General features: G+C 36.3%; 1 protein-coding gene across 2 annotated transcripts; it reads left to right on the top strand.

The window, feature by feature from the left end:
* Positions 1 to 297: 297 nt before the first annotated feature.
* Positions 298 to 19,341, top strand: LOC129321022 (uncharacterized). 2 transcript variants are annotated; one of them, XM_054966751.1, is made up of 4 exons: positions 298 to 1,554; positions 3,822 to 4,074; positions 17,980 to 18,157; positions 18,262 to 18,649. In XM_054966751.1, the coding sequence occupies exons 1-4, from the start codon at positions 417 to 419 to the stop codon at positions 18,304 to 18,306; spliced, it is 1,614 nt and encodes a 537-aa protein (XP_054822726.1). In that variant the 5' UTR covers positions 298 to 416; the 3' UTR covers positions 18,307 to 18,649. The 2 variants fall into 2 exon arrangements, with proteins under 2 accessions (XP_054822726.1, XP_054822725.1); XM_054966750.1 differs by lacking the exon at positions 18,262 to 18,649 and adding an exon at positions 18,662 to 19,341 and having other exon boundaries at positions 301 to 1,554.
* The last annotated feature ends 6,691 nt before the right edge of the window (positions 19,342 to 26,032 follow it).

Here is a 26,032-nt window from a genome sequence, read left to right as displayed (position 1 = left end):
ATTTTCTAGAATAATATTTTATTTTTTTATTTTTTAAAACACTTTTTAAAAATGCATTACTGAACAGATTTTTTTGTTCTCTTGTTTTAGAGAACAAAAAACTATTTTCAAAATAGGTTTTTAAATAAATCTATTAATTTCTCCTCTAATAAAATTGATAAGAATAGTGTTTTTGGTTTTTGTGTTTTTTTTCACAGTGCACTAAATTAGCATAAGCGCTCTATTAAAAAAATATTCTACCCAAAAAAAAGAAAATTTGCATAAGCGCGTGGCGCCCTAGCCGGCTAGACCTGCTGGGCTTATAAGAAGTGACTTCACGGTTCACGATTCACGCTGCCAAATTTCGTTAGCGCTCCTGAATAATCGTTACTCAACGACTACTCAGTTATCAAGATTTCCGCACTTCGATTCTCTCTATGGCGGCTCAAGAAGAACAAGATTCGCCTGCAATCGACTCAATTGCCAAGCAAGACGATGAAGTCCAGAGCATCATTGAAGAAACGCAACAGGAGGTTTGTGCTTCCGCTGCCGAAGTAGGCAAGAATTTGTTTGCTTCAAACGACAAGTTTGATGCATGTGTACTGGGGTTTGGTCCTTCTTGGTGTGACGGAAAAGTTGAAGATTTTTCAAGACGTCAGAATATGGTCGAAGGAGTACTATTAGCAGAAAAGCGCGATAATAAATTCCAGAGCACTATTGAACAGACGCAAGGAGAAGTTCATCCTTCCGAAGTAGGCCAGAAGTCGTTTGTTTCTTCAAACAACAAGACTGTTGCATCATCTGAGAAGCTTGAACTTCAAAAGAGAACTAGGAACAATGATGGCATAAAAGAGAGTTATTTCTTGGAACAACACATGGATGGGTCTGGAACCCAAGAATGTAGAATGCTCGCTGAGAAGGCCCCCACAGAGCACAGTTCCACACCTATGGTAAACGAAGTTTTGGCAACAGAGTATGCCTTGCAAGTAAAAAAGAAATTACTGCTTGAGGAGCTAGAAGCTGTTTTGCGGCCGGAAGCTGACGTTGCTGGTGAGAAGTTACCTGGTTGCACACTGATACAAGAAGACTTTACAATTCCACGTTCATTAGGAATTGAAGTTATTGATGACACAGCGTTGATTGAGACCGTTCCTGGTCCTGCAATAGGAAGGAAAATGGGTGTTTCGGGAAATAGGAAATGTACAGGAAAGGATGCGATAAAAGACATAGATGCAAATGGTAAAAGATCAAGAAGAAAAGCAAAAGGATCAAAGAATGATTTGGGGATGGATGGAAAACCCAAGAGTATCACTCGAGTGGAAGAAGCTCAAAATCCTTCTGGAGATAGGAAGGAAGGAGCCAAGAGAAAATACTCAAGAAAGGAGATTGAGGCTGTGAGGTTTGTAAATATGGCAGCACAGCGGGTATTTTGGAAAGCAATATACAGTGGGTTTGACATTGTTGTGGCAAATGAGTATGACAGCTTGGTGAGCAGTGAGCATCAGAAGAATATTCGTTTGAACTATGATTCTCAGCAATGCCTTGCGAAGAAGAAAGAAACACCAGCAATTCTCAGTGAGTATTCTTGTTTGATTCAAATTTGTCATCTTTTGTGTTTTATGCGGATTTTGTTCATTATATATGTAAGTTTCTGAATCATGTACCAGTACACTGGCAACAGGATTTGTTAAGTAACAACTCTGTAAGTGTCTTATTAATTTCAAGAATAGAAGGAAAATGCAAAACATCCGTTGACTAGTAATAAGAGTTTAAGACTATTGAGTTAGGGCTTGATCGTTGTCATGATCCATCTGTGCTTTATTAGGTCTAATAGCTTATTGGCATCTTATTGAATCCTCTGTTTCATGATGAATGATCAGATTTGACGATGTAGTACATAAACTTTTTCTGCTCTACCATGTATCACTATTTTCTAGCATTGCTCAACGTGAATCAACCTGCGCAGTGAACAATATACCTATAACTCAGTCACTTCATGTCTGATCAGGTCTCTCAAAGTGTTTTCAAAGACCCTAAACCTATGTAGTCTGCTTTAAGGGGTTGTGGATGTAAATGTTTTACTAGTATTGTAGCTGTTTTGGAATCAATAAAAGGGGTCTATGCAAGCAAACGTGAACTGCAATTCCTTACCAGTGTGGATGGATATCTAAAAATTTTAATCATTTTGATTGGGCATGCTTTTTCTTAGATTTATTTGACGTAGTTGGGATGTGACCTTAAAGATTTGTTTTTTTTTTTTGGCCATTGACTTTTAATAATATTTATTCACTAGAAGAAGGTTTTGTTCATGTTTCCTGATCTCAAAAGGTAGCGATGGGAATGTCATTCATAATATGTATCAGGTGTCAACAGAAAACTTTAGCGCAGGACTTGTATTAGTTATATTCATATGGCCTTTAGATAGAGAATGGCTGTATTGATGTCCAAAAATGGGAAGTTCTACCTAGGTCATTGTCATTATGAAGAATTCCTTGCTTAATGCAGTATTTGTGCCAAACGGGTATATATGGAATATAACCCATAGATGATCTTGAAAATGTTCTAGTGCTATCTATATATTGATATGTATATTTTTCCTGGCTTATTTATTGGTATGAATAGTTAATAGCCAATATTGTTTTTATGCAGAATCTTTTATGTTACTCATCCATTTTAAATTGATCAAGGGAGATAATATAGGGAGAATGACAAATAAGGACCTTGTAAGAATATTAATGTTAAATTAGGATTTTTTGACATTGACGTTTCTAAATTTCAGTAATCCTTCTACCATATTTCAGTACTAAAGTTTCTAATTTAACATTAATGTTCTTATAAGGTCCTTACTTATCACTCTTCCTAAAATATATCTTGTTCTAAGCAACCCACTCTCCTAGTTGACCATTAACTTGAGTAAATTTGCAGTATTATGGCTGTTCAGTGGTTGAATGCGCCATAGTTTAGTTTGTAATGGTAAAAAACCCTTGATTATGAAAGCTGTTGTTTCATTTGTTCGTTCTCTCAACATGCTTTCCCCTTTCTTGTTCAGTTCATTGGATTATAATTTGAATGAACGTACAACTGTTAATTGAATTTATGCTCATTTCCCCCAATTTCAGAATAGTTATAATAATTTACCCAGTAATTATTTCTGATTTTTACTCACCTATGGCCATAATTTTTTTCCTTTGTTTTTTTGGTAAAATTTTTTTTTGGGGTTGGGAGGTGAGTTTTCTGTTTATTTTCTTCTGCGAAAATAGCAAGATCTCTTTTTCATGAAGCCTTCACACAAATTATAATTTTCCCCCTTGAGCCACCTGTTTTCTCTATGCTGACTGGTTCAGATTGTGTCAATTTGATGTTTCGAACTTCTGTTATGGACAGGTGTGGGTGCTGCTAATGGAAGATGGAGATATATGAATGTCTATGTGCATTGAGGAAAGAGCAAAAGGAACCTGGGAATGATATAATCTGCAGCATTAGTTGACTAGTTTTCAATTACTTAGGCGCTGACTGTTGCGACGTGCGTGATTTCTTGTATAAAGTCCTTGTATATGAAAAATCATATGCAAAATACTAGTATTGTTTTGTCATACGCTAATGGGGACGATTGGATGTTTACATTCATCATTGTACATCAAAAGTTTTATGGTTCACTGTGTTACAATTAGAACTTAAATTTCTTGTCCACATTGTTCTTGTCTGAGAAGGACATTTGTGACCTGGCTGCTGTTGCTTTTTATCAAAGATTCCGTTTAGATACATACTCATTCTCAAACGCTTAATGATTTTCTATTCGTTAATGCTAATTCTGAAAGTTTTGAAATTGTTTTCTGGTGCAGTGTGTTCTGAAAATGTGGGTAATGAATTGCCACAAATAAACAGTATTGAAAATGTGAATCCTATGCACCCTTCGTGTAGCAATAATCTGGATGTGGAGAATGGGGGCACAGTTTCTGAAGGAGAGTGCTATGAAGATGAAGAAAGTGACAGTGATTATGATAGCATTCAGAAACCCGCCTTTGTGGTTGATGGAGAACCAAATTTTGATTTGGGCCCACCAGAGGATGGATGGGAATATCTTAGGCGTGTCAGGTATTATTCTGATTGTTAGCAGCTGATTGCTGGTTACTTGATGCGCTCATACTCTGGTTATATTTCTATCTCTTTTACTGTTCTACTCTTCAAATATTGATTATAAAAAATATTGGGGACTCTTGACGCTTTAAAGGCTTTGAGAATATACTCCACAGTCCATTCCCATCATTATTTGGGGTTTTCATTGACGGGGGTAGAGTAGACCTTTTATTGTCATTAAAATCCTGTTCTTTGACATGCAGTGATTACTTTTACAAAGTAAGAGAAGGTTTGTTCTTATAAAACGATGGATAAAAAATAAAATTATGGTGAAAGGGAAGGCTTGCACTATTTCGAACTTTATGCATGGTATGGCAGCATTGTGCTTTGCATTTTTATTTATGATGCTTAAAAATAAAGATGAACCATGAATAAACTCCTAAAAGATCATAAATGATAATCAAGACTCCTTAACAATAATAATTTGTGACTCCCAGAAAGAAAGAGACTCCTATTCCTTTTTGGATTTTGATGAGATTCTCAGCACACTCTAAAGATGAAGTTTCTTCAAGTGGCTATTTGTAACAACAAATCGTACAGAGCTCAATGATAGAAACTATACAGCAAAATTCTTCCTAGGACAAAGCTCACACCATGTTGACACTTTATAGATATAAGGTGACCAAATAGACCTTGAATAATGAGCAAGTAGAATTCATCATTAAAAACAACCATGTTCATCTAGAGTAATTAGTGACGAAGGTATCAAATTAGCAAGTACAACCTGTCCATGTGAGCAAACGTAAGATTGAGCTCCTTTGCCACATTGTTTAGGAATTGAAACATGAATGTTTACCAAACACATATAATTGAGAGTCTGTCAGTAACATGACTAATCATGTTCCAAGAAACTCCGTTTGATGTTTATTAATCAACAGACAGTCGATGTTTGGACCAAAGCTGTTTCATGAATGTAGTTTGATGTTCACTTATTCAAGCTGTGTATGATTGACATATGTGATGGGGGGGGGAGTGTAGAAGTACTAGATGGCCTTTTTCTTTTGCGTTTTTTTTTCTAAAATTATTATTGGATATTGTAATTGTAGATAGGCCTATTTTCTCAAGGGCAGTTTTTTACACTTCCCTAGATTCTAAAGTAGGCCTATTTCAGAATTGTGCAAATTACATAGGTATTAAGCTTATGAGTTATGCAATAAAATTGTGGGGAAGAGTGATTGAACATAGGTTGAGGTTGGAGTTTGGTATTTTTGAGAATGGAACTCAAACTGATATATTTTGGTACTAAGGATAAACTAATACAAATCCCCTTCAATAGAGCAGGAAGAGGAGTTCCAGTACAAAATCGACTGGCTAATCCTGATACAATGCAGCAAAATAAGATGAACAGTAACTAAGGCAAGAGAAAAGACACTTCCCTGACTTTTGAGAGGTCAGAGGCTCTCCCAAAACTCCCAACATCCAATCTGCCTCTCGATAGGGCACATGACCCTAGAAAAATAACTCTGACCCTCTCCCCTTGGGCTGGCATCATGTTTTGGGCCCTCTTGGCCCTATCCAGGTGGCTGTGCAGTATTAGTTCTCGTCTCAGTATTAGTTCTAGTCTTCTTCCTCCTGTACACATGGCCCAACTTACTAGCAGGTTCATTTACCCCCCAAAAAAGATTCACCTTGTCTTCAAGGGGAAAGTGTGGGAATTGCTGTTGAATTGTTGCCATATCCTCCATAGAGTTGTCACAATCGGGTAAATTCTGCCATTTCACCAGAAATTGATAGCTGTCATCAGTCATTTTGTGTATCTTAGTAATATTTTCAGGCACTCCCTGTAGTTCATTGTCTTTCGAGAGAAAAGAGGGCAATAGTTGAGCTGGTTCATGTTAGGTGTTTGTAATTGTAGAATAGATGGTAGAAGAAGATAGGTAGAGAGAAGAACAGAGAGGGGTTGAGAGAAGAAGAGAGATGAGAGGTTGGAGAAGAGGAGAGAAAAGAGGGATGAGAACTTCTGAATAATCCAAAACTCTATTGATCAACAACCATAATACAATTGAATATAAAAGTATTTATATGATTTTTAAATACCCCCAACGGCTAGTAATTAATGGTTATAACTAACTAATGGATGTCAGAATTATAAAAACTTAACAATACCCCCCTAAAAGAGATCCTTGCCCTCAAGGATAAGTGATAACAAAGTTAGAAAACTTTTGTTGAAATTGGTACAAAGGCATCCAAGATGCTTCTTCATCCGGCAATTGTTTCCATTTGACTAGAATTTCAATAATAATTCATCCCTTCTTGCAACTCTTTTCTGTAAAATTTGTTCAGGTTCAATTGAGGCTGGAATTTTTGGCCAGTCTAGTGGAGGGTGTCTTTGCTTCACCTTAGGATTTGGACACAACTTCAACAACGACACATGGAAGGTAGGATGAACTGTAGAGTCAGGTGGTAAGTCAAGTTTGTAAGCAATAGCCCCTATTCTTTCCAGCAACTTGTAAGTCCTAAAAAATTGTGGTGCTAATTTTTGTGAGCTCCTAGCAGCAACAGATAGTGTCCTATTGGGTTGTAACTTGAGAAAAACTCATTGTCCCACCATAAATTTGTGATCAGATCTATGAGCATCAGCCCGTTGCTTCATCATATTAGCGAAATGGTGCAAATGATGCTTTAAAACCCTTATCGTCTTTTCCCTTGCTGTGAAGGACCTGTCTAACACATCTAGAACAAAATTGTGATGTAAATAAGGATAATGTTGAGGAAGAGCCTTACCATATAAAAGTTCAAATGGAGTGGTCTTAGTTGTTGTATGAAAGGTAGTATTATACCACCATTCAGCTTGTGACAGCCATCTACTTCATTCCTTGGATTGCTCACAACACATACACCTTAAATGGGTTTCTAAACACCTATTAAGAACTTTGGATTGGCCATCCGTTTGAGGATGATAGGCAGTAGAGAGATGTTGAACACCTAAAATTTGCAAAAATTCTTTCCAAAATCCACTCACATAAATTGGATCATGGTCAGATATAATTTCAGCAAGAGCACCATGCAATTTATAAACACAATCCATAAAAATTTGTGCTAAAGAAGATGCAGAATAAGGATGAGTCAAAGGAATAAAATGCACATACTTACTCATCCTATCGGTTAAAACCCAAATTGTGTCTTTACCATGAGATTTAGGAAGTCCCTCAATAAAGTCCATATTAATGCTTATCTAAATTCGACTAGGTATAGATAGAGGTTGTAACAGCCTCGGGGATGAAATAGCTTCATAGTTACATCGTGCACAAGTATCACATTGTTTGATGAAATCTGAAACATCATTGATAAGCTTTTTCCAGCAATTAATTTTTCAATGGCATCCTTTTGTGCAGCTGAATATCTGTAAGGCTTAAGATTTATTGGGTTTGTGCCCTTCTAGAGAATAATGGGATGATTATGACCTTCCCTAAATGGTGGTAACCCCTTAGGTTCATTGAAAAGGTCAAAGAATTCTTTCAGAGTGGCTGTAATCACTGTTGGAACTTCTCCAAGTGTTAGAAGGGAAAAACTTTGCAAGTTGCATTACTGATCTATAATAGGTTGTAGTAAGTAGGCTTGATTTTCCTGGGAAACCTTCATCCCCAAGTGTTTTGGTTGAACCATTTTAAGCTGATTTGGAATGTTGGCTTGAAGTTTGCATAACCTTCCCTCATACTAGAAAATCATGGTAAGAGTTTCATAGTTCCAAAAAGCTTTTCAACCAATGTAGCCTTAAAATCATGTTGTAGGAATGCAGTTCTAGAATTTGAAGTCAAAAGTAAATTCCAGGCCTTGCATACACCATCTAAAGCCCTTCCACATCCCTTGCACTTTTAATTTCTAACCACCAGCAATCTCAACCTATGATTCACAGGTTTTATTTGGCTGCCACCCCATTTTTATTGCAAATCCCAGGTCTAAAAAGTCATGTGTACTTCCACTATCAATAAGGATTTGTAATTGCTTCCTACCACAGTACCCTACAACTCTCATTGAAGAAGCACGATCAACCCCTTCAATAGTATAATGAGATCTGAGGTGTTCTTTCCTCAATATTGTCATCCCTTTCTGGTTCCTCTATGAAAATCCGATCTTCAATATCCTTTAGAACTTCAATAAAGTGAAGTTATAATTTTTGTCTTTGAGGACATTTATGATCCTTTGAGAATTTCCCATGGCAATAAAAGGAGAGGTTTTTACTTCAGTATTCAGCTTCTTCTTTTGCAGAAAAAGTTTTGAAATATTACTAGTGTTCTTAGTGGAAGACGATGAAGGTTTAGAGGCTAAAGGAGTCATTTTCCCTTTACCTTGTGTCCCACCGCTTAACAAGGCATTTTTATAAGAATCCTACGTATGTTGAGCATTCTAAGATAACAAATTAGAAGGTGGCCACGTGCGAAGGAATCTTGCTACTCATCTTCTTCTCATTCTGTTGTTGTAGCGTGATTTCTTGCATTTGAGCCAAGGATCGAGCTTCTTGAAGTATGCATGGCTTGAAAGGTCTGATTGGCCTGTGTAATCTTCTGCCAACCCTTCCAATGCTTTGACTAGATAATCTTGTGGGAGGTCCATCTTGCAGGCTATGGTGTCGAAGGCATCATTGAAGTCCAACAAAGATCCTTGTTGACGAAGACGCATCAAATCAGCCATAGGAGTCTTGTGCATTGGACCAAATGCTCTTGCAAGGACTGGGCATATTGTTCCCAGGTAGGCTTGATGTCATCCCATAAGTTCTTGACTGTGATGTGCCATGACCAAGCTTTCTTGTCCAGATGAATGCTTGCCATGCGAATCTTGTCATCATCTAAGGTATTGTCAAGACTGAAGAATTCTTCACAGCATATGAGCCAACCCACCATGTCAGAGTGCAAGAATTTTAGGAATTCTGTCTTCATAAACAGCATCTACTCTGTAGTATGGCCCAGTGTCTTTGTTCCGACGCTCATCGTGCCTGTGTTCATGTCGACCTTGTGTGTCATGGTTGGTTGAGCCTTCTTCTCTATCACGCGTGAGCAACTAGAGTTGATTAGAGATACCCTCTACCATTTCTGACAAGGTATCTAACTTTTCCAATCTTTCTTCTAGTCTTGCAACTTGATCATCCATTTCTTGCTGTTTTTGGGTGCAAGTTTTCACCATATACCATCGGACATGGATAAAGGGAATGCTAAGGATTGTCTGGCTCTGGATACCACTGTTAGACGTTTGTAATTGTAGAATAGATGATAGAAGAAGATAGGTAGAGAGAAGAACAGAGAGGGGTTGAGAGAAGAAGAGAGATGAGAGGTTGGAGAAGAGGAGAGAAAAGAGGGATGAGAACTTCTGAATAATCCAAAACTCTATTGATCAACAACCATAATACAATTGAACATAAAAGTATTTATATGATTTCTAAATACCCCCAACGACTAGTAATTAACGGTTATAACTAACTAATGGATGTCAGAATTATAAAAACGTAACAGTTCAGCATTTCTTAAGCCAAGATACATGAAAAACCAGGTGTATTCTTATTGAATCAGGTAGCTTGAACTTGTATGCCACTTCCCAATCCTTTGGATAACCTCAAAGGGGCCATAATACTTGGGAGCAAGTATTTCATGCTGCCTTTTAGCGAATTTCTTCAGTTTATAGGGTTGTATACGTAGAAAACCCCAATCCTTTGGATAACCTCAAAGGGGCCATAATACCTGGGAGCAAGTATTTCATGCTGCCTTTTAGCCAATTTCTTCAGTTTATAAGGCTGTATACGCAGAAAACCATGTCCCCAACAGCAAATTCGACATCTCTTCACTTCTTGTTAGCTTGTTGTTGCATCTGAAATTGTGGTTGCTCTAAGCCAGGCTTCAAAGCATGCAACATCTCATTTCTTTCTCTGATTTGCTCATTGACTTCTTCCACCATGGATTGGTCATCTTGCCACTTAAACATGGTTTGCGGGTCTTGATCCTATAGAGCCTTGAAAGAGGTGGTGTCAATTGACTTGTTATAGGTAGCATTGAATGAACAATTCAGCCCAAGGCAACATCTTCACCCATTTCTTAGGTGACTCTCCAACAAAACAATGCGAATAAGTCTCCAAACTTCAGTTGATCACCTCAGTTTGCCCACCAGTTTGGGGGTGATACCCTGAACTATACTCCAAGGTGGTATCAGATTGAGTAAATAGCTCCTTCCAAAAATAACTTATGAATACTTGATCTCTATTTGAAGCTATTGATTTTGGAAATCCATGCAGCTTGACAACTTCTTTAATGAAAACTTCTGCAACAGTGAAAGGATGGAATAGTGACCCCTGATAGGAGAGTTATGAATCTCTTGGATAAGTGCAGCAGTTTTTGGAGATTGTTTGGTAATCACCAGCTTATTATGGTACAATAAGCAACCATTTTTGATGGAGTGCCTGGCTGGGACATCCTTCCCTACAAGTACCCGCTTCCATATATCGTACATCTTCTCATCTTTGGCTATTTCAACCTCAAAATCTTCCATAAAGACTAAGCACTTAATGCCAAATCATGGGTATCCCTGTGTGATAAAGCATTTGCAGCCCCGTTTTCCTTTCCTGGCTTGTACTAAATCTCAAATTTATGCCCAATCAGCTTTGACACCCATCCTTTCTGATCTGGAGCAGTGATACGCTACTCTAATAATTGTTTTATGGCCTTTTGATCAGTTCTAATTATGAATGGTTTGGCGGCCAAGTAATGTTGCCACCTCTTCACTGCTAACACAATTGCAATCAACTCTTTTTCATAATCCAATCCTCTCTTCACTGTCTCATTAAGTTGCTAGCTGAAATAAGATATGGGTCTGCCATGTTGCATCAAAACAGCCCCTATTCTGGTTCCGCATGTGTCGGCCTCAATCTTAAAATGGAAGCTGAAAATCTGGCATAGCTAAGACCAGGGCAGAAGTCATAGCATCCTTCATCTTTTCAAAGGCCATTTGTGCTTCTCCATGCTGTTGGAAGGCATTCTTCTTCAGCAATGTTGTTACTGGTGCTGCAATCTTGCCTAAATTCTTGATAAATAGTAACTCGTGAGGCCTAGGAAACCTCTCAAACTCCTTAAATCCTTCGGCATCGACCACTTAACCGTGGCGTCAATTTTGGCTAGATCTGCTTGGACACCTTTCGATGAAATAATATACCCCAAGTACTCTAACTTGCTCCATACAAAGTTGCATTTTTTTTTGGGTTGATAACTAATCGAAATTGTTGCTGAATTTTTAGAGTCACCCTAAAATGCTCCATCTGGGAGAGTTCATCCTTGCTTTATATGATGATATTATCAAAGAAGACTAATACGAACTTCCGCTAAGGCTCTCTGAATATGTTAATCATGAGTGACTTAAAGGTAGAGGGAGCATTGGTAAGTTTGAAGGGCATGACTAAGAACTCGTAGTGTCCATCATGTGTCCAGAATGCTGTCTTATGCTCATCTACAGGTTTGATGCAGATCTGATGATAACTCGACTTTAAATCCAATTTAGAGAAAATAGTGGCATCACCTTATTCATCATGTAATTCATCAATAGCTGGGATTGGATACTTATTTGGAATGGTGATTGTGTTCAAGGTGTGGTAGTCAACATAGAACCTCCAACTCCCATCCTTATTCTTGACTAGCAAAACGGGGCTTGAATAAGCACTATTATTGAGCTTGATAATTCCAGCTTCAATCATTTCCTTCACCAATTTTTCAATCTCATTTTTATGCCCAAAAGCAAAGCAGTAAGGCCTGACATTAGGGAGTTGTGCCCCTTTTTCAATCAATACAGCATGTTCTTGGGCTTAATGTGGTGGTAGCCCCTATGTAAGTTCACATACAGCTTGAAATTCTTTAAGTAGCTGCTGTATTGGTGGTGAAATTTCCCCTGATGGCTTTATATTTTCACCCCGAGCACACACTGCATTAATTTCCAGCAAATAGCTATCATTCTTATGCTTGATGGCTTTCTTTGTAGCTCTATAGGACACTTGAGCTTGAGTCAATGTTGGGTCTCCTATAAGGTAGACCTAGGAATCACCAACCTTAAGCTTCATATAAAGTTGCCGCCAGTTGATTCGAGTTTCTCCTAATGTTTCCAATGATGACACACCTAACACTAAATCAATATTAGAAAGATCAAAAGGGTAGAAAGTTTGGGTAACTTCAATCCGTTGCAAGTTGACTTGTACACCTTTGCATTCACCATGAGAGTACAATTCACATCCATCCCCCACTGTGATTGGATACAGCTGAGTAGGAGTAACTTCTATCGATAACTCTGTAACATGGTGACCAACAAAGTTATGAGTCACTCCGTTGTTAACCAAAATTATGATGGTTTGGTCCTTGATGACTCTAGTAACCTTCATCGTGCGTCATCTAGTCAAACCCACCATCGTTGCTTAAGATAATTCCATCAAAGCCATTACCTCACCACCTTTTTTTGCTTTGAGTTCAGCAAAATCTCTTTCCCCTATCTCTTCCATCTTTTCTTTGCTAATCATGATCAACTGAAACTGTTCCCTTGCAACTGTGAGTGGGTTTGTATTTTTTGTTGCACTTAAAGCACGACCCAAGCTCTCAGCGTCTGTTCAACTTAGCTTCTGTGAAATGCCTAGGCTGGACATTACTACTGCTCTTGGTATTATGGGTAGTTGTGGGTGCTGAGCTCTTGTCGTGCTTGTTCTTGCCTTCTACGTCCTTGGTTTCTGTCATGCGTGTCACAAGAGAAGATGCTATAAGTTTTAGGGCTTCCAGCAGTGAATGTCGAAAGAGATGCTTCATGTTGGGCCACTTCATCGTGCCTACTCCTCTTAATGGCGGGCTTGTTTTTCTTCCACCTTTTGCATGGTTAAGTTTTGGCCCTCTACTTGACATGCATTATCTATAAGCTCTTTCAAGGTTTTGGGCTTCATTAACCTCACATCAGCCTTAATCTCATCCTGAAGCCCATTTAAAAACATCCCAATTAGTGACTCCTTGAGGACATTTTGTAAAGTTGCTGATAAAAGCTCAAATTGCTCTCTATAGTCTGTCACAGTCCCTATTTGCTTAAATGCTGTGATTTTCTCGTGATTATCCCTGTTTTGATTACAATGAAAACGCTGAATCATGGCTGCCTTGAGCTCACTCGAATTCGCTATCGGTGCTCACATCTCCATCCATTGGAACCAATTCATAGCTTGTCCTTCAAGACTTACCATTGCTGCATCAAGCTTCTTCGGTTCAGGCATGCCATTCATTGTGAAATATCTCTCCATTCTAAAAGTACATCCTATTGGGTCCTCTCTGTCGAACGTAGGCATCTCCAGGTTCCTATATTTTTGACCATCTCTCTCATCGTTTTCTAGATTTCTCATGCCATCTCAACCTTCTCCTGTTTCATCATGGAGGCCTTCACCGTGCATACCCCTATCATCATTGTTTGGCTGAGTCTCCAACAATGCCAGTATTCGAGTATTTTGATCTTGTAGTTGTGCTATCGTTCATTGCATAGCAGCTCTCTCCTCTTTGGCTTCAACATTAGGCCTTTGTAAATTCCATGTTCTCTACTCTGGCTTCCATTTTGGTATTTACCATGCCCGTAGGTCAACCTAGCTCTAATGCCAATGATGGAACTCAAACTGATATATTCTGGTACTAAGGATAAACTACTAGAAGTCCCCTTCATTGAGAGTAGGAAGAAGAGTTCCAATACAAAATGGACTAGCTGAACCTAATACGATGCAGCAAAATAAGATGAACAGTAACTAAGGCAAGAGAAAAGACACTTCCCTGACTTTTGAGAGGTCAGAGGCTCTCCCAAAACTCCCAACATCCAATCTGCCTCTCCCTAGGGCACACAACCCTGGAAAACTAAATCAGACCCTCTCCCCTTGGGCTGGCATCATGTTTTGTGCCCTCTTGGCCCTAGCCAGGTGGCTGTGCAGTATTAGTTTAGTCTTCTTCCTCCTGCACACGTGGCGCAACTTACTAGTAGCTTCCTCCTGTATGGAATGATGCACAGTACACTGCCTTACTCCTTTTCTGATAGCTTTTGGCAACTCATTGTCTTTCTTGTCAGTTTCAATATTTGGAGTAGGAGAATTAAACAAGCCTTGCCTCAAGTGGGTGTCTCCACTGGTTTGTAGATCCTGTTCATGATTTAGTTTTTTTCTTTTACCCAAATTTGCCCTTTCTACTATAGGTAAGTAGTTGCTGTTGCTGAATGACACTTTGGTGAGATTTGGCTTGAGTTTCACATAACAGGTTCTGGTGTAGGTGTTTTTAGTTCAGGTTCAGGTATTTCAGAAGTAAAAATAGGTTGTTCATGCTGTTCAGGTTTTGTATCAGGCTCTATTTTGGCTGACAGGCTGTTTAGGCATTGATGCAGGTTCTGTTTCAGTTAAAAATGGAATCATAGGTACCATAGGTGAGGTTACAGCATTTTCTTGGGTTCTAGGCAGCCATTCCTGTGATAAGCTCTCCCCATGAATAAAAGGGAACATTTTATGGTCACGTTGAAGGATACATCCGGCCTTTTGGTAGAAGGACAGTAGCATTTATACCCCTTTTGGAAGCTAGAGGACCCAATAAAGATACATTTGTGTGACTGGGACTCTAATTTCTTAGGCTTCATGATGAACAAAGAAAGTGCAGCTAAAAATTTAGTGAGGCTTGGTGAATTGTGCCTTGTCGGGATAGGAAAGAGTTCATTGTGGAATTGACAAATTATCTCCCATTGTCACTATGCAAAATTTGAATGCTACTTTGGAATTGGTTTTTAATGAGTGAAAGGTTTGAAAATGTGAGGCACCTCAAATTTGTCTTTTAAGTTAACCCAGGCAACTCTAGTGTGATTATCAATGAAAGTGACAAACCACCAAGTATCATTTATATAATTTTTTTTGACACTAGATGGTTCCCATACATCACTATGAATGAGTGCAAAAGGGTGAGATGGTTTATAAGAATGAGATGGGTAGGATGCCTTGGTGCGTTTTGAAAGTTGACAGATGTCACATTGAATAGAATCTGAAATTTTACTACTCAAATGAGGATACATCTTGTGCATGTAAGAGAAACTTGGATGACCTAACCTAAAATACCATAAATGATCATCTTTATTTGGAACAAAAGAAATAGCAACAAAAATTTCTAGGACTATTAAACCAGTTGAGACCATTGTACTCTTTGCATTGCCAATCCTCTTCCTCATCTCCAAACTCTAAAAAAGCAACCATGTTGGTCAAAATTAGTGCTGCAATTCAAGGCTTTGGTGAGTTTGCTCGCAGAAATTAAATTACAATCCCAAGATGGAATGAATAAGACATGATCGGGGAACAAGTCTGCATTCAATTTGACCTTGCCAATACCCACTATTTTGGCTTTGGCACCATCAGCAATGTTCACAGAGGAATGCGAAGAGCAATAAGAAAAATCAGAAAGGAGAAATATTACTTGTCATGTGATAAGTGGCCCTATAATCAACAATCCAAGAATCTGGACGAGGGTTGTTACCTTGGTGAGCTGTACTACAAGAGCTAATGGTTGGGCCACCACCGCTTTGTAGTTTGAGACAAAAACATCTGTTGAAGAATACTCAATAACTCACCATTTGTCAGATCACTATCATTCCTCTGGAGCAAATCACCTTCATCCAAAGCCAATAACCCTCTAGGAACAAGCTGTTTATTTTTGAAGTCTGCAGGTTTACGATGCAATTTCCAGCACTTTTGTTTAACATGGCTGACCTTGCAATGTTCACAGGTTGTTCTATAGCCTTTACAGCCCTTTCAGATGGTCCTTTTGATATCATAGCAGAAGCTCCGGACAGGGGTTGTTAAAGCTGAATGTACTTGGAAACAAGTTGTTTCCTACTCTCCTCCCATTTTAGTTCTGCAAAGACGTCATCTAATGTAGGAATATGACACGTAAACATGATTCTGCCACCGACATCATCATATTTAAGGTCAACACTAAGAAGAGTGTAAATATGATCCTTTTCAACAATTTTGCGATAAGTTTCAGCATCTTCACCACGTCACCAGTGATGATTATCATAAAGATCAAGCTGCTGCCAGTGCATCACAAATGTATCATAATATCAAGTGATATCCAAATCACCTTGGTGAAGCTCGTGAATGAACCCTTCAATCTAAAAAATAGCAGCAGTATTTTCACGAGCAGAATAACACTTCTAGACAGCATCCCAGACGTTCTTAGTAGTAGGAGAAAGAAGAAAAGGCTAGCCAATATCCGGGTTCATCGAGTTGAAAAGCCATGACTTGACCATGTTGCTTCCAGCATGCCATACCTTATGCTTGGGATCAAGCATGGAAGGTTCAGCTGCCACACCAGTGAGGTAATTTTCCTTTCCCTTGCCAACCACGCACATGAGGACTCCTTGGGACCATTGCATATATTGTTGCCACTGAATTTGTGGTTGGTGATTGGAAGAGAGGGAGGGTCAACTATTGATAGGGAGAATAAACCTGATCCACCCAGACTGAAGGGAGAGGCATACAACATAGAAAAATTGAGGGTCACTGGGTTCAATTGGTCAAGGGAATTGAATCAGCTTATCCTTGTGGGGTCTTGAGTTTGAGTCTTAGGATATCTAGTCATGTTAAATGGATATGCAAAAGGCATCCCCGAGGGGCATGTGAGGCTACCTTGTAACTTCATGTCACTGGTGCCTGCCCTAGCTTTGATACTATGTAGGAAACAGAGGTAAAGTGGCCTCTGCAGTTGTTTTTTGATAAAACATAATGGGTACGTTAGGGCTTAATATAAGCAGCCACATAACCGTAACCCTAGGACCTGAAAATATCCTTTTACTAAATCTAATATCTTCTAAGATATATCAAAGATTTAACATTTAATGTAACCCAAGATATCAGGTAATAACAAGAAATAATAAAATAATAATAAAATAAATCATAACAGCACCGGTGCCCCAACGCAGCCCCTATACATGCCTAGCTATGTATTAAACATTTTTTAATAACTATCCATGCACCCATCAACTCATTGTGCTGCAGTTGAGGTGTAATTTTTAGCAACAGGTGATTAGGGGTAGCTATGATTTTGAGATTAAGTGATGGACCTATTGAGGGCAATCAAGTTCAGCTCAATAATGTCAAGTTGTATGTTAGAAGAAAGTGGACATGTTGGATTAAGAAAGGGGGTTAAAGTATATTTTTTTCCTAGAAATATTTCTGAAAGAGCTGTGGGCACCATAAAGAAAGTTGTGGAGTAGTGTGGCATGTAATGTTTTAAAATAGGTGTAATGTTGCCTTTTTTTTAACGGTCAACTTTAAGTCAATGTTGAGTCAAAAAAAAAAGCCTTCTAGCCTAAACGATTTTGAAAAGGGCAGCATTGCACTGATTTTGAAACATTATGTGCAACATTGCTCCACAATTTTCTTTATGGTGCTCCTAACTCTCCTGGGGAAGCTTTTGATGCAAAAATTTATGTTAACACTCAAAAAACAATTTAGAGGTAGAACATGGAGGTGAGAGTAGAACAGCAAATTAACTCAACTGACCAAGCTCACACTGCTTTGCATGGTTGGCTGGAAGGGAAAGACAGGAAGATTCTGGGAAGAGTTTAGCCAAAGGAGAGAGGTTATATGGAAAAACTTTGCAGGGACTTTTGATGGAGAATTCTAGGTTCTGAAAGTTCTAAGGTTTATGTTATTGTCGTACTGTTTTATTTCCTAATTAATGCATATTACTCTATACGGGCTGCTACTCTGGTTTCATTTTTCTCTGCATGATTAACTATTTACTATATTTTGTACTTTAATGATATTACTTTTGGAGTAGTTTACCATATGATTAACCGTACTAGTTAAGAGGATGGAATAAAAGTAGTCTTGTAAACGGATCCTTCCTTCCTGCTTAGATGGGAAGCTGCTCAAATTCCTAAAGTGAAGGTAGCCAAACTTGATAGAAGTAAACTTAACAAGGAACAAAGTGCTTACATGCCCAAGATTCCTGATGTTGCCAAATGTCCCGAGAAACTCTTGCCATTAAAGCAGTGGGAGAATGCATTTCTTGCTGAATTTTTGGAGCTCAGAGAGGTATGCTATTGTCTTCTTGAATAACTTCTTCTTCTTCTTCTTGTTTTTTTTTTTGGTTTAATACAACTTTAATGTGTGCGTGTGTTTCAAATATGTATTCACAGTTTACCATATTGAAAATCATGAAGGACAAAAGGAGGAAAAACTAGGTCCATTTAGTTTCAACTTGATGGGGAAAAAAAAAAGTTGGATGGACTGACTGTGTGATTACTATGGATAAAAAAGTTACGAGATTCCCTGTGCCTTTACATCTTTCAGACACTTATTTGCTTCAAAACAAAGACAATGCATCACAACTTCTAGTGACAAATCTGGTTTGAATATGTTGTCTTCTTTTTACCTCTTCCATGAGTAATATGTTTGATAATTTTGTTACTGGGAATTTGATTTTCTTCAAACAAAGAATTCAACATGTTGTCACTGCTAGTTGGTTGAAATATAATGTTTCAGTTCATGAAAGAACTAACCCTATTTATTTAACTGTTTACGAACTCGTGATGCCAGAAACTCTCACAGCTTGATGTTTCAAGGGTGAAACCTGTGAACTCCCTAGGGCTAACTGCGAACAAGTTTGGCATAAGTAGTGTTGTAATGACTGGGGAACCCAAGCATCATAGTCATGAGAGCATCAGGGAGCCTACTGATCAACCTGCATTGACTTCAGAAAATATCGATGTTTCCAGCAGCTGTCCTTTGCTCTCTACAATTTTAGGAATGGACTCTGTAGCCCGAGTGTCGATGTTGCATAAACGGATTCGCGCGCTGGAGCCCATGAGCGTCATCACAAGAAATGATTGCATGTGGCTATTCTCTCTCTGTGCAACAGTTGATGCTCCCCTGGATGCTGACTCTTGTGCTGCTTTAAGGAGTCTGCTACGTAAGTGTGCTAGCTTACGAGCTATGAAGACCGAGCACGATGACGAAGTCGCCATGTTGAATATTCTAGCTGCAATTTCAGGCAGGTATTTTGGACAGGCTGAAAACTAAATTGGGTTTTGTAACTCTATGACCTTAAGACCATTCATCCACTTTGCACAAAGTGTACTTGTTTGTCTATCTGTCGCTGTCTCCTTTGCTCGTGAAATTTTGTCAGAATCACCGGTGCAGTAGTTTCTAATTTAATTTCCAACTATTTTTCTTTTCAATTTTGGAAAGTAAATAGGAAAAATATTTCTTTGAAGCTACATTGCATGCAATTTGATTTCGGGGATATCTCCTCCAAAAACAACATTCATCTAGTGGTGGTAGCTGATGAAAGATCATGGGCGATATTGTTACAATTCAAGTCAAACTTATTTTTGAGTTAGTAAAGTTAATTGTCAACACTTGTTTATTTAATGTTAAGGGAAATATTGTTATGATTTAATTATTTCAAATGTGACATTGCTGTAACAAAAAGTTCAAGATGCAGGATGTTTTTAAGAAATTAGTTCAAGGATAAAAATGAATTTTAACCTCTAAAAGAAAGGAAAAATATCATTTAAGGATCTTGCAAGCAAGAAATTTGCGTAAAGATACTAGAAGATTATGAAATATCAGGAAAGGAATTAAAATTTGTTGGTTAATTACTAAAATTTCTTATGCTTGCTTAATACAGAGGAAGAAGAAAAAAATTTCCACTACCATCGTTGTGCCATCAACGGTGGCCGTTGGAGCTCACTGAAAAAAAAAAAACAAAAGAAAAAAGAAAAAAAGAAAATCCATTCTCTAAGCTACCAATTCGACAAGAATAAATTAGGCAAAATATGTATAGGTTATAAACTTAGTTTTTAATTTCCAAATTATTTACTTCTTAAAAGTTGAAGTCAATTTGTCATTTTAGCAATGTTTACTTATTAATTTACCCAAAAAAAAAAGAGAGTAAAGAATTTATTAAGAAGGTTCAATGTGTATAATGTGTATAACTTAAATTATACTTGTCAAAATGGTAAGTGAACTTGTAATTTTAGTAAAATTTAGCTGTCAATTTATGAAAGAGAACTTATCAACATGGTTCAATATGCAAAATGTGAGTCTTTACAACTTGAAACTTCTCATCTTAGCGGTGGTTGCTTGTCAATTTATTAAGGGGAAAAGCCAAATATAAAAGTAGGCTGCATTTGGATTATTTTAGATTTAAAATTTATGTATTTAAAATCCTTCATTTAAATGGTGTAAACAATTCTAAAAGTAAAGACGATTTGAGATTTAAAGTAGACTAATCAAATAAATGATTGGCGAGCTTATTTTTATTTTTCAATTAGTCAAAGACAAGAATGAGAGATGAGAGGACAGGCAAGAGTAACAGAGACATTGGTAGTAAAAAATGAAAAAAAAAGGAGAAGGTTAGAATAATTAAAATTTTAAATAACTAGAATTTTGAGGAAATTTAAAATTGGAAAGAAGTTATAATAAAATATAGATTGGAATTTGGATAAAATCCAAATCCATAGACTTCTATATATTTAAATAGAAGATTTAGTTTAAATCCAAATTTAAATTAAAATCTTCATGTATTGAAACGCAACTAAGTAAATTTTGCACATATGAAAAGTAGAGAATGGCAATTACATAATTGGAAATTCCAAAAAAGACAACTAAACGTTGAGTAAAATTGACATTTGCACATAAGAAAAGTACATAATCTGTCAAGTGCGTGCTTTGTAATATTGACAATGAATCAGTGAATTATTTGTTTTCTTTTTTAATATTGTGACTAGTTTAGAAAATTTTAAATATGGTACGGCTTGAATTGATTCGAAAGAAGTAAGTAGAAGACACAAGATAGGAACAAGCATTGTTTCACTGTTTTGAGCACAATAAAATTAGAAGGAAAGTTCTGTTTGCTGTACTAGCTGCAATGGCATATGGTTCATGGAAAGAGAGGAACTCTGGGATTTTTCAAAGTATACACAATCTTCTCAACTACATATCTATCAAAGTCAAAGGCTATAGTAAGTAAGAAAGTGAGATTCTATTATCAAAATAGATTTTAGAGAAAATGTAACAGTAAGTCCTTATATTTTAATTGATTTTTTTTACTCTCTATAATTTAATTTAATTATTCCAAGTCCCTTTAATTTGATTTGCTAGCAACTTTAGTCCTTATAGTTTTAAAAATCTACACAAGGATCATGAGTTGACAATGACAAAGTTAATTTTACTAATGCATACTTAATTCTCTTAACTCCTTAGCTGACACATACTTAATCTCACATTTATCTCCCACATTTTGTTTAATCCAACCTGCCAATGAGATATCTTGTTGAACAAAAGATAAGTAGCACTACAAAGAGGGCTTCTGGGTGCTTGCTAGTGAACTTAGTGTATGTTTGGTTTTCAGTTTATATCTAGCGAAAATTCATTTGGAGACTTCAACTATTTGTTAGATTTGACAAAAGCGTGATTATATTTATATCTGGCTTTAGGTAAGGGTCCTTCTCGTGTTTTGTTGGCATGATCATATTTTGAGTACCATGGTCACTAAAAAGGAATTTCTATGGTCCAAATGTGTATGGTATCCTCAATGATATTGTGTCTCTCAAGTGAGTTAAAATACAGCATGTACACATTGTCTAGTTGGCTTTGGTCATTGAAGATGCTCAGTTTAGTTGATTTAGCTTCCATCGTTTTGCCTTATTCCACATCATATTATCACTGATTATGTTCAATCATTTTCTCCAGTGGGAATGCAATCTCTTGTGTTCTTTAAGGTGAACTTGCACAACCATAGCTACATTATAATATATGTGTTAACAAAATTCCTTAAATGGTGTTAATTCAATATGCATTGATGGACCTAGAGGTGATAGTAGCTAAATTGACTATGACACATATTGATTAATGTTTACAATGGTTTCCATATCCCTCATTTTTTTTGATTTTTTCTATGAACTTGTAGGTGCATTTTTCTCAAGTTTTCTAATGCAATAGAAGTTTGGTTTGATTCAGAGGTTGATGAGATCACTCCCTTCATGAGATCAGTCTTTGAAAATGTCACCAATGTATGAGAAGTATATTTAGGCTATTCTTTTACTTTTGGGATGAGTATTGAAGCATTTGTAGCTAGGGTTTTTTTTTTTTTGAATTTATAGTTGTGTTTGGTAGGGTACTACGAGTTTAACAAGTGCTTTTAGGGAAAATGTTCTCCCGTTTGAAGTTCTTTTTGATGATGTAACCAGTAAAGTGTTTTTAATTATCATTTTCTTAAAGCTTCAGAACCTCTGGAAATTTCACAAACACTCTTTGCTAATTTTTTATGAAATTGAAAATCGTAATTAAGGCTATTCAACAACACTATCTAATGACATGTTAATCTTATCTAATGAACAATTTGATGGCATGGAAAAGGTATCATTATGAGATCAGAAAGAAAAACACTTTCAACAACACTATCTTATATTGTTGCAACTTAGAACTATCATCATGTTCTATTCTTCGTTTTAAACAACAAGACTTCAAACTTAATAATTGCAATATACTAGAAGTAGTGGTATTAATACCGTTAGAGAAATTAATAAAGAAAGCTATGTGATGGAATAAAAGAAGAAAATATTGTAGGAACATTTCCAATAGCAATTTATACTATTGCTGCAACTTAGACTTGAAGAATCATGTGGACCATAATGACCTATTTCATTATTCACTGAACCAACAAAGTTCAAACTTGGTTAATATATTAATCATGAATGACTAGTATTAATAAGGTTAGATAAAATAATAAAGTAGGCTTTGTGGTGGAAGAACATAAAGTAGTTGAGTAAAATAATTCAAGACTAGGATTTATAGAAAATGATACCTCATTGCTCTCCTATGTGACATTTAAGTTGTTCTTTGACTACCACCAACAAAGAATCAATTTTCTCATATGTTTCTTTATTATATGCACACACACACACACACACAAAGCCTTTAATCACTTATTACTTAATATTAGTTCAAAGTGTTTATAAATATTAGCATGGTGAATGGTTGATCTATGATTTATTTACATTTGTAGCCCTAACAAGTCAATGCAATCATAAAGCTATGTATCTTTTGTTAGGGTCATGAGTCATGGCTATTACCAAGAAGGTTTTTAGAGTCATGAAGCTTTGTGCACAATGCTCAAAAAGCCTTGCTTTTATGATTTTGTTTTCCATAAATCATGAATAATCTATTGAATGACTAATAAAGGTATATGGTATCAGCTTCACATCCATGACAAGTAAATGCATTAATAAAGGTTCCTTAGAATATTTAGTATGATGGAACATGTTTCTTAGGAAGGAGGTCTAGAAGGATACTTCGAGCATTGTGAAATGTAATCTAAAATCCTACTTGCTATTTTTTTGCTTTCCTTATATCATAAATAATCTAATGGCATTTAATACATCAAGGTTACATGAATTATCCATTAGTTAATTTCTATTATACAATAATATTTTGCTATTGGCTTCTTAAAGACATCACACTATCAACTTTTAAGAGTTGTATAAGTCTTGTTATTGAGCATAAATTATTCTAAGCACATCTTGGGTAAGATTTCATTGTGTTTTAATTCTTTATTACCCATATTGTGTTTGCTTTACCAGTATTTCTTTCACCTACCTTTTGTTAAAGTATTAAATGCATTTAGCTATTTATTACCTTTCTTGTTGTGAGCGAGAAACTCTACCATAATGTACTGTGCAACACCCTCATTTCTGAGGAAACTCAGAGGAAAGAAGATTAACACTCTAATGGCTAACTTAATGAGTTTAATGAATGTTTTAACTTCTTCAACTATAAATAAACTCATAAGAGTTAATTGTGCGAACTACCTTATTCATTGCTCACCAACCTTTTGTGATTTCATTAATTATCTTTTCACTTCATTGATTGTAAATTAACTTTTTGAGAGAGTTTTCATTGAAATAGTTTACTTTGTGAACTTACTTTGCTTATCCCTATTTTTCATACTTGAGAACAAAGAATTTAAGCTTTAGGAGTTTAAGTGGTGTTAACCATTACTTTTGTAAGGGGGAGTAATTCACACTTACTATTTGGCATTTTATTATGGAAACCAATAGCTTGAATTAATCTTAGTGGATTTAAGGAAGAAAATATCAAGTGAAGCTTGGAGACTGGACATAGGTTCATGTGATTGAAGCTAAAGCAAGATAAATACTCATGTACTTCTCTTTCTCTCACTCTCAACATATTTGATGATATCATTCCTTCCCTCATCTCATTTAATTTAAGTATTAATTGTAAAAAATTTTAATTAGCCCAATTTACCCCCCACTTTGGCACATTTTCAAAGATCATACTTTAACATCACAAAATTTAGGCTTTAAATTGATTTGAGAATATCATTTGATTGTGAAATCTTGCATTCACTAATTTTATGAACTGATTGTGAAAATAAGTGTAAAATCATGCATGTGTGTGTTTAGATATGGTTTGCGAATTCTTTTTATTTGGTATTCTAATGTAGGTTAAAATAACTAATTTTTTCTAAGATGTTAGATTTTATGTTACCTCTTGTAATTTTCAAATTGGGTTTAGGTAGGACACAAGGGAGCACACAAGTGAATTGAGTTTTTGAGGTTTGTTTATTTATGGCCAAGCACATATGTGGTTGTTATTACTTTGCCATGGCCTAAGGTCAATTTTAAATTATGTATTTAATGTTTATTTATAAATCTTATGCTTTTTTATAATTTAGAGTAAGACAAAGGATTTATGCTTTGATATTCTCTGAAATATGCATTGAGACCTATTTATATCATTTGGATATTCATATCAAATTTGTGTTGTTGGGCTTATTAGTTATTATTATTGGAGTTCAAATGCCATAGACTAATAGATTATTACTTTAGGATCCTTTTATTTAAATTGAGGAGGTTTTTGTTCAATTATTTTTAAAAATAGTTTTTAAATTTTGGGGTTGTCCTAACCAACCATACATCATAATTAAAGGTTTGGCATCCCTCACAACTCATCTATTATAAGGGAAAAATTGTTCATATCAAAAGTTTAGAATAACAATTGATTCTTCAAATAAACTTCCAGGGCCAAATTATTCTTTAACCTAAGAATTGTTGAACTAAAGGTTAACATTGGTCAATTGTTACTATAGGGAAATATTGCACTATTTTTTAGACTTCCAAAATAACATTGCACTAATAAAAAATTCAGGATACCAATTTCTAAACAGAAGTTCCTCCAAAATAAAATATGCTTCTAAAGATGATGAGAAATTGTGTTATAGGGTCTCTTTTTGAGACATTTGACATGATTTCAAGAAAACAATCTCCACCTCAAACTTTCTGCCTTGAGACAAAGTGCAGAGCTATGAAGGAAGGATATGCTATTTTTGGTGATATATTCATGTTGGATACATATTAGATATGAATACTCATTTTGTGCTAGTACATTTGTGTTTGACATGTTTTTTTCTTTTTTAGACATGTCATAGGACATGGCAAACATGACTTCGATATGGGATGCTACATTTTACAAAAAACAAAAATTTTGACTTAAGCCATAATCTTCAATCCCTATTTAGTCATTGAAACACATTTGAGTTTTTGGACCCTCCATTCTCTTTCTCCTCTTGTCCATCCCTCTCTTCTCACTGAGTCCACAACTCACACCATTATACTCCTCCATGGACCTATGGAACATGCTGTTGTGCCTTTTTGTTTGCTCAACTTTTCATCTCATTTTATGTTTGCTCTGCTTCTCGTATTGTTGACATCCAGTCTAGATTCTCTCTTCTTTTCCTTCTTGTTAAAAAATCTCATGCTTTGGTCGCCCTATTAAGTTTTGTTTTGTCATTCTTGCTCTCACTCAATCTCAATTTCTATCTAGCTCAATCTCTTGTTTTATCACTTTGTTGACAAAAGATGGAAAGCATATTATATGCACAAA

Source organism: Prosopis cineraria, unplaced genomic scaffold (assembly GCF_029017545.1).
Source record: "Prosopis cineraria cultivar Desert tree isolate PC_DT_omini unplaced genomic scaffold, ASM2901754v1 PC9, whole genome shotgun sequence".
Classification (NCBI taxonomy): Eukaryota; Viridiplantae; Streptophyta; class Magnoliopsida; order Fabales; family Fabaceae; genus Prosopis; species Prosopis cineraria.
Note: the sequence above shows the minus strand (reverse complement) of the source record. Positions and strands in the feature narration are given on the sequence as shown.